At 41.1% G+C, this 9931-nt stretch overlaps 1 protein-coding gene across 1 annotated transcript; it reads left to right on the top strand.

Moving 5' to 3' along the window:
• The first annotated feature begins 4 nt into the window (after positions 1-4).
• LOC137258536 (MTOR-associated protein MEAK7-like) lies at positions 5-8090 on the top strand. The gene is made up of 8 exons (XM_067796245.1): positions 5-209; positions 1286-1507; positions 2977-3112; positions 4256-4404; positions 4775-5078; positions 5422-5540; positions 6595-6792; positions 7864-8090. Exons 1-8 carry the CDS (start codon positions 78-80, stop codon positions 8011-8013), a joined length of 1410 nt encoding a protein of 469 aa, XP_067652346.1. The 5' UTR covers positions 5-77; the 3' UTR covers positions 8014-8090.
• Positions 8091-9931: the final 1841 nt, after the last annotated feature.

The raw sequence follows: 9931 nt of genomic DNA, 5'->3' as shown, positions 1-9931 counted from the left end.
TGTGAAGGACGTTGCCTCACGAGGGAAATATGACAAGCTGACCATACCGTAGTCGTAATCAAGGCTACAATTACAAAATGGGGGGTTCACAAAGTTCAAATAGCGAGGGATCAAATGTTCATTTCACAGAGGAAGAGAAGGACATTATTTCTCAAATGTTTACAAAGATTTCCCATGGCAAAAAGACAATTTCAAAGGAACAGTTGGAGGTAAGTGTTGTTGTTTACATGATTCAATCTTTCAGTCTTTGGACACAACAAGCATAGGACTCAATCAATGCTTTATTAATTCTAAGTGTGTAACAGTTGTTTACGATACAAACCGCCTGTCAGTGTGGATGTTGTACAAGGGGATCTATTACGAAAATTATAATCATTTAATTAAACAATAGTGTTTTAAAGACATATTATGCTTGATTTTCAATGCATCATTTCTGACGCTCTAGGGAGCAAATGCATGCTAGACTGCAGTCTGCCACACAGCTCCTGAACCACATTATTTTGCCTACTGCCAAGCCTTCTCTGCAGAGCTAAAGCCTTAAATGAAGCAAGTCTAGATTTCCTTGGGTTCTGAATCTCTGGTCTCCCTGGGGCTCCTTTTCAATTAGAATGGATTTATTTGTTACTATCAAAATTATGTATATTCAGAGACTAAGCCTTAGTCTAGATAGACTGAGAACTAAATACGCTGGCAAAGTATTGCCACCACTACTCCCATTAACATATCAAGTAGCATCCTGGGAGTGATATATTGGGACCTGATATACATGACTGAGACCAATGAAAATATTATGTTTTTCCATGAAATGCAGATCTATACATAACATAACAACTTATAGTCTGAAATGGGATGGTATTGGTTAGTGACCAGTTATCACCACAAACAAGTTATTGCCCACATCTGGCACAGACAGCTTGACTTGTACTTCCATAGTATTTCATACATTGACACATCACAAAAGCGATACACTATGAGAGTTAACATCAAGCTGTCAGAAGTGCTACGGCCAGGTGTTGGCAATAACTGGTCTCTAGCCTGTAGACTATTTGGATACAACCAACAACACATATGCCTGTAGATTACTTAGAGATGAGTCCCACACTCACATCCACACATTATGAAGCATGGGACTCTTAAATGTAGTTCAACATGGCTGTAGAGCATTGGGATACAACCACCAACAATGCAGTCCTGAATGTGCTATTACACATAGATTGCATTATGGAACAGGGTTGTGGGAGTCTAGTTACATATGGCCTCAAAGGTGAATGATTTGTTCTTCCAGTCTTACACAGGTCCTGTCCTAGGACAAGAGATGAGCCACAGTATGTTCTGTGTGATGGAGTTGTCAGGGAAACGGCACGAGCCTGATGGTGGTATCAGCCTGCAGCAGTTCCTGCAGTGTCTGTCCAGTCTGCTACGAGGCAGCGTGACAGAGAGGTCAACTATCCTTCTGTATCTCGCAACAGGGGGGAAGTTTGAAGCAACACCTCAGCAACTAATAAAGGTCAGCACATTTGTTTGATATGGGAAATTTGGGACTTTGGTTGATTTTATTTCGGAATGTTGATTCATCTCATCCAGTGTGCTAAGTATCCACTAGCCCACCAGCCCATGGCTAGTTAAAAGCCAATCTGACCAGTAAATTTCCATGATTGACCTAACTAGCTTGTGAAATTTCATGAGGTCATGTAGTCTTCATGGTATTTTATCTTTGTGTCCTTTTGTAATATTCTGTTTAGTTTCTTCTCAAAATTTCAGGCAAGTGAATTCTTGTAACTTTCGGGCATAGCTAGCCTGACTGGGCAGCAAAATGTCACGTCACTGGATTGTCTGCCCAGATAATTGCAATACCATCATTACGTAAATGGAATATTTTTGTGCATCATCAAACAACAAACTAAAGTTACTGTAGCCAAGGGAGCTAAGTCTACACTAGGCTTCTTAATAAGGAACATCAGAACTTGCCCTCCATCCAATAAATGTACAACCTACTTATACATGTGATGACCAGTAATGGAGTTTGGATGTGTTATCTGGGATCCCTACCAGAAGGGACACATCAATCAGCTAGAGACAAACCAGCACCATGCAGCAAGATTTGTGGGCGGCAGCTACACATCGGAGGAGCAGGACGTATCACTAAGATCCTGAGGGACCTTGACCTGCCACCACTTCAGAAGACAACAAGACATAATATTGTTGATGGTTTGGTACCAGCTATTCCATGTGACAAGTACCTGAAGCTGTGAAGACCAGGCTGGAACATCAAAACTGCCACCTTTAAAGGCGATGATGCCATCAACATCATCAACAAATACATGTATAACAATAGAAAACACCAATGTCCGGGACAAAAATAGATTACCTCACTAAGGCCTCTCCCTTTTTTGTGCCAGCGTCCCACATCCCATCACCAGACCACATGGTTTCTACACTAACAGGTTTAACCCTCTATGGCATCAAGGTCTTCTATCATAATGTTATTGGTCAGATTGCTCTTCAGATCGGAGCAGACAGTGAGCTCAGTGTTCAGACAGTTCATGCCGAAGACCCAGATTAGAAGCAACTTTGTGGCAATTCAGAAGGCGAGAGATAAAAAGTTCAGGTCAAAATAGAGGGTTGAGATCATCTTCCTTTCAGGATAAAGAAAAGGATAAGGAAAAATATGTAGTTTTTATGATAAAATTGATATTTTATACTTATCATATCAGACACTATTTGGCTTTGGTTATGTAGTTGGGTGGCAAAATGGAGAGAGTGGCACTTGGGGGTTGATCATAGGGGACGCTGGTAGAGGAAAGAAAGAGGCCTTTATTAAACTTTAAAACTGTTCTTTGGGAACAACAGAACAGAGGTTTATACTGAAGCTTGGTAGAGAAGAGGATATGAGCAATAATGTATGATTCAGGATACTTATAAAATATAAATTTTATCTTCAAAATTACATAATTCATAAACTGTATTTTGTTTCAGTGTGTAACTATGCTGATATACAGTTTTGCAAGGGTTGCAGAGAAACATATTGAGTATAAAAGTTGGGTGCTACATCGGAGTGAAGAATCCTTCTCTCGTCTTGCCCTCTGTCTTTTGGAAGATCTCTTCCATGCAGGTGTGTACCCCATTCTTCTTCTGCCCTTGTTTAATCATCCTTTCAATATTTGTTAATTATTTGTTTTGAGTATGGAGTCTAGTGTTGCTTTTATTGCTGTCTAGGGTTGTGTCAGTTGCTATCTGGGGTAGCCACTGTTGCTCCTTAGGGTTGTGTCAGTTGCTGTACAAGGTGGCCATTGTTGCTGTCTAGATTGTGTCAGTTGCTTTCTAGGGATGTCAGTAGCTGTCTGAGGTGGTCACTGTTGCTGTCTAGGGATATGTCAGTTTGCTGTCCAGGATTGCCATGGTTGCTGCCCAGGGGTTGCCACAGTTGCAGTCTGTTGTGGCCACTGTTGCTGTCCAAGGTTGCCACTGTTACTGTCTTGGGTTGCCACAGTTGTTGTCTTGGGTTGCCACTGTTGTTGTCTTGGGTTGCCACAGTTGCTGTCTTGGGTTCCCACTATTGTTGTCCAGGGTTGTCACTGTGGTTGTCTTGGGTTTTCACAGTTGTTGTCTTGGGTAGCCACAGTTGTTGTCCAGGGTTGCCACAGTTGTTGTCTTGGGTTGCCACTGTTACTGTCCTGGGTTGCCACAGTTGCTGTCAAAGGTTGCCACAGTTATTGTCTTAGGTTGCCACAGTTATTGTCTAGGGTTGCCACTGTTGTTGTCTTGGGTTGTCACAGTTGTTGTCTTGGGTAGCCACAGTCGTTGTCTTGTGTTGCCACAGTTGTTGTTTGGGGTTGCTACTGTCATTGTCTTAGGTTGCCACAGTTGTTGTCTTGGGTTGCCACAGTGGTTGTGCAGAGTTGCCACAGGTGCTCTCCAGGGTTGCCAATGTTACTGTTCAGGGTTGGCAATGTTACTGTCTTGGTTTGCCAGGGTTGCTGTCTGGGGTTAGCACAATTGCTGTGTTGCCTCAGAGACATCCTTTCTTCATGACAGAAATTTGACAGTGGGTTGAATCCTTATCAGTCCTAAATCCAGATTTGTCAACACCAGACCCATGTATGTTGGCTTCCCTAAAGCAGGGAACATGAAACACACCCAGTGATATAACTGCAATACAATTCAAACTAGAAGTAAACCCAGATCACTCACTGATGAAGATCATATAGCACAGGTTTATTCACCAAGTCATGATGTAGTGTCTTGCTTTACATAGGCTCTGCCAAAGACCGTGGCACTGGAGTTCCGGTGGTACCAGACAACGTGACCTTTGATAAGAGCCAGATAGAAGACTGCATTTCAAAATCACAGCTATTTCTCCAGATGTTTGAACAGGTCTTCTCGGGATGCTTTCATGTAGTTTCAGTAAGTTGTATTTCTATCATGTTCTGTACCTGTGAAGATCCAGGTTAGAATTGATCTTCAGCAACTCATGCTTCTTTTAAGAGTCAACTAGCAGAATCGGACAGTCAGGCTTGCTGACTTGGTTGGCTTATATCATCATATCCCAAACGTGTAGATTGATGCTCATGATGTTGATCACTGGATTGTCTGGCCTGGAATCGATTATTTACATACTGTTCCAGCCATATGGCTGGAATATTGCTGAGTGTGGCGTTAACAAGCAAACAAAAAACAAATCTATCTTGTTCTGTACTAGTACTGCATCCACAGATTTATTACCAGAAAACTTCAGTTGGCAGCTATTCACAACATGCTCTTATTTGTCCCCCAGAAGGACGAAGAAGTTGCCCATCATCTGGCCCCACGGGTACCAGTGGCCAGCTGTATCAACTGGGCCAAGGTCAAGAGCATCCTAGACTTCCCGTCCCTCATCTTCCTCAACTCAGTTATCCCCCCTGACAAACAGATGGAGTGGCGCTTCCTGTACTCCAACCTCGTGTTTGGGGACAGCTTCACTCAGTTGGTGCAAAAGATAACGACTCAGGGGCCCACTGTAGTCATCATCAGAGACAAGGATGGGCATGTGTTTGGGGGCTATGCAAGTCAGGACTGGGAATTTAACCCCAAGTTCACAGGTCAGTTAAGCTTGGATTCAAATGGTTTTTGCTGCTTTTATACATTCCAGCAAGGTCATGGCTGGGGAATCTTTCTAGTCTTCAAACCTTAGACAAGTCAGTTTGTTAAAAATTGCCTCTGTTCACCCAGCCGAAAGTGGGTACCTGGTGGGACAAGTCATGTGATTAATAACCCTCTAGCACCTCTCACTCAGTCAGCCTAGGTTATCCAGGTTAATAATGTGCTAGCACTTTGAGAATGCTTGAGTTGCTAGACGGTGGTGAGGTAGTCCAGTGTTAAAGCATTCACCCATGTTTCATTCCCTACATGAGTGCATTTTGTGGATTTTTGTTCTGCATCTAGGTGATGCTCAGTGTGCATTGTTCAGCCTGAAACCTCACTATGGGGTCTACACCGCCACTGGATACAACGACCACTACATGTACTTCAACAACCACGTCCAGACTCTGCCCAATGGGTTGGTAAGTGGGACGCTGCAGTCTTTGGTACTTGGTTGCAATCCATTTGCCATTTGGACTGCTTATGTGTTCAGTCTTATAGTCATGAACATGGCTTTCAATGATGTGACCATCTGTCATTGTTGTACTTCAGGGCTCAATTTGATAGATGCTAACCAATTTGCACCAGGTGCAACTTAAGAAATTCCAGTTTCGTTGTTTTATTGCAATATGAATGGAAAGAAATATGCTGTTGAATTATTTATGTGTTTAATTCAGAAGTTCACCTACTTGTCATTACTCAGATTCATCACTAGTTTGATGGATTTCTATCACTCTGAATCTAACAGACTTCCACCCACCCCTAAAATTATGTTAATTATGTTAGATTTATTGTTGATTTATTTCTCATAAACTGACTTTCACATGGTGCTTTGACTAGTAGGTAAGTTGCACTTTGTAATATTGGAATATTGGGCTGCACCAGTGCAAGTAACAAAGCACTAAATCAGACCCTGCTTTGGTACTTTATTGGAATCCATTTGCCCAGCTGTTATGGTCAATCTAATAGCCATGGCTTTCATTGATTTGGCCATCTGTCATTGTTATACTTTCTAAGGCATTTGTGTTGTTTCTATATCAGGTGAACATGGTTATTTGGGGAAACTCACCACCTTTTACTATGTGGAATACTCTAAATGTATCTTTTTTGTGACTTATATTTGAAAGCACGTGATTTGGGCACTGAATCTACAATAATGTTTGTACTAAATTGAACTATGCAGTGTGGAAGAGGCGTGGTCAGACTGGGTTCTTACATTTACTTTATGTTATCAAAGGCTCACAGTGTTTATTGTGGCATGTAGTATTATCACTCGATTGTCTGGTCCAGACTTGATTATTTAAATACTGCTATCATGTCGCTGCAGTACTGCAGAGGGCTGCATTAAGATCAGATCAATTCTTCATATCAAAACAATTGCCAATGCCTATTTTCCCAACCTGTTAAGCTTGTAATGTCTGACAATGTCATTATTAAGACACATGACTGTAGTACTGTATTGCTGTCACTTCTCAGGGTATGGGAGGACAGTTCGACTACTTCGGTCTGTGGATAGACCATACTTTCAACAACGGACACAGCAAGGCCGGGTCACGATGTACCACGTACGGCAGCCCACAGCTGTCTGGGAAGCCAGACTTTGAGGTGGACGTTATTGAAGTATGGGCGGTGGGACCGGAGAAAAAGATAGATGATGATGACATCACAGATGAGGTAGGTTCACATTCAAACTGTGGTTTTACTAGCCCACTCACAAACTGTGGTTTTACTAGTCTGCTCACAAACTGTGGTTTTACTAGCCCACATGCAGTTTGTCACTGACTACATTCTGCTGGTGTCATGGTCCATCAAACAAAGTGTTGTTTCACACACACACCCCCCCCCCCCCCCAAACCCCCATTCACTGTTGTTCCACTGACCTACATGCAGCTGTTGTTTCACTATATTGTTGTTTTATTTACTTGGCTCCAATTTTATTTATCTGGATTGCATACAGACTGGCATTCTACCATACAAAAGATTGTTATACTGATCACCGAAGAAATAGTTGTTATGCTGACTTCACTCGGCAGCTGATTCTCTCACTCCACCAAACTGTTGTGTCAAATTCCATCCTTCAACTGTTGTTACACACTGACCTACTCCCTCCTAACTGTTGTTTTACTGACCCAACAGTTATTTGATTCACCCCCTTCCAACTGTTGTTTTACTGTCCTAACTGCTGTTTTTTTATTTATACCAACCCTACCTTGCCACTGACCAAACAATTGCTGTTTGACTGACCCACTTTATAATTCTGTTTTGCTGACCCACGTGTTGTTTCAATGACCTCAACCCAACTGTTGTTCTGGGGACTTCCATGCAACTGTTGTTTTGCTGACCTCCATCCAACTGTTGTTTTGCTGACCTCTGTCAACTGTTGTTTCAAAGACCTCAATCCAACTGTTGTTTACTGACCTCAGCTTAACTGTTGTTAGTCTGACCTCCACACGACTGTTCTTTCACTGACCTCCACCAACTGTTGTTTTGCTGACCTCTGTCAACTGTTGTTTCAAAGACCTCAATCCAACTGTTGTTTACTGACCTCAGCCTAACTGTTGTTAGTCTGACCTCCACACGACTGTTCTTTCACTGACCTCCACCAACTGTTGTTTTGCTGACCTCTGTCAACTGTTGTTTCAAAGACCTCAATCCAACTGTTGTTTACTGACCTCAACCCAACTGCTGTTAGTTTGACCTCCACACAACTGTTCTTTCACTGACCTCCACCAACTGTTGTTCCAGTCAAGAAAGAAGAAGAGCATTCTGGACAAGGACCCTGAGGCCCAGGCCATGTTGACGCTGATAGGGAAGGGGCCTGTCAGCGAGGGTCTTCGAGAGGAAGATGACACAGCAGGAAATCCCGAACACAGCAAAGTTGTCTCACTGTTCTAGAGGGAAATACTGATAAGGAGGACTGTAAGGGGCTGAAAATTATTCCTGCCTAGATATCCTGAAAACATATGGTGGGTCCGTAAAAATATTTACCTTGTCATTTCAGAGAACAAATTTGTTACAAATACACAATGCCCTTTAGAAAGTGAGTGAGTTTAGTTTCAGCACACTCTGAAATATGGGTTACTGAAGATCAATTCTCATCCGGATCTTCACAGGTCCAAGTAGAAAGTTGTCAAATGTAACACAATGTGTAATCACAAATATAATGTGTAACAAATTTGTTAGAAAGTGCTGACTGAAACAATATTCTGTTGATAACAAACATAAGTCCCATATTTTTCTCTTCTCTTAAAATTATATGGTACGTCCATATGTTGCTTATGCAATGTATCCATGTTGTGACCACATGCATGTGAGGATACAATGTATTCAGTATTCATTTACGATGTAGTAAGCTCTGCTTCATTCTACTCCCTTGTGGTCATAATAACAACTCACTGAATTATCTGGTTTTGAAGTGTCCTAATATTGGTATTGGTAACTCCCATGGTACAACAAGATACAAAGCGTTACTGCGTTAGGTATGGACATTTATGGGTCAATTCAATTTGTATCACTTATCTGTGTTGTGAAGAGAATAGATTGTCAGACTAAAAACCAATTGCGACAACATTTAGTTGAGCTAATACAGTAAACTAAGGTATAACAAACTCAAAAGGACCACTCAAAGGGATGTAGTTTAATATACGCATTTCAACAGATGTAAACAGCAAATGTGGGGGGGCAAGTGACATCCTGGTGATGTTTGCTGCTGGAGGTAGCAGTGAAGATATGCATGTTTTGCATTATCATCTTGTGTTATCAAGTGTAAACTAAGTATGGTTGGAACAATATGTTATTAATTATATTTATATCATCATATCAGTGAGTATGGTAGCGCAGGCCACTCTGTAGATAGACAAGAGTACCTTTGTTACAGTTTTTTGAGGACCAGCATTGTTCTCCTCAGTATAAGATCCCCTCTTAGTATAGAATAAACAGCTGTCACTATGTCTCTTTCTTTTTTTCTGACCAGTTTGTGATAGTGTATATATGGTATATGGTGTATAGTATACAGTGTACATACTCATAGCATTGTTTATGTCATATATTGTACAAGGGTTTGAGGTTATGAATATGAACATGTCAGTCTCTCCTTTTAGAAACTTACCTCTTGTGTTGTATGATGCTAGAGTGAGATGGAAGGTTACTGTGTGTAGACTGGTGTGCTGATGTTCTGGAGAGATGAGCTGTAGGTTTATAGTGTCCTTGTATTTGTTCCAGTATCGTCCTACATGGATAAAACATTCTCCATTTGTCTGTCATTTTGAGCAACCTCTGCAATGACCAAACCATGTTTGGTGTAAGTTTATTTGTTAAGGCCAGAACAATTTCATTTCTTTTTTCACAGATTTTTATCCTCAGAAAACCTAAAGGCAAGAGTTAAAAAATTACTCACAAATCAAAGTAATATTCTTTCTAAATATTCAAAATCTTTTACTTTTGGCAATTGTATGAAGTGTATATTGGGCAAAAAACAAGTTCACATTTTTGGCCAATAAAAACATTAAGATTATATTTTTTTATATGACTGGTGGATCCGTAAAACAGGAAATAAAATTGGTCTGGCCTAACAGATATTATGTTTAGTAAACCCTCTGAATGTCCAAACCATAGATAGATAAACATACTGAATGAGATTACAAGTGATTTGATTGGCCAATGAAGGAAATTTCATGTGTGCATCTTCTGTTAACTTAAACAAAGTGGGGCCACACTTCATAAGAGACTGGTGTTTCCTCATTGGCTCATAAGGGAATAGGCATGGCCTGTGTTGTAATATTAGGCTGAATCGTTGGAAAAGTGCATGTGAAGT

The sequence above is a fragment of the Haliotis asinina genome, chromosome 12, assembly GCF_037392515.1.
Source record: "Haliotis asinina isolate JCU_RB_2024 chromosome 12, JCU_Hal_asi_v2, whole genome shotgun sequence".
In the NCBI taxonomy this organism is placed as follows: domain Eukaryota; kingdom Metazoa; phylum Mollusca; class Gastropoda; order Lepetellida; family Haliotidae; genus Haliotis; species Haliotis asinina.
This window is presented reverse-complemented; position numbering and strand designations above follow the sequence as displayed.

Bases quoted from the DNA above. Each gene is read 5' to 3' on its own strand.
- LOC137258536 (XM_067796245.1), top strand. From the start codon at position 78: ATGGGGGGTTCACAAAGTTCAAATAGCGAGGGATCAAATGTTCATTTC. The intron at 210-1,285 runs GTAAGTGTTGTT...TTGTTCTTCCAG, and splicing joins TTTCAAAGGAACAGTTGGAG to TCTTACACAGGTCCTGTCCT. The intron at 4,405-4,774 runs GTAAGTTGTATT...TTTGTCCCCCAG, and splicing joins GATGCTTTCATGTAGTTTCA to AAGGACGAAGAAGTTGCCCA.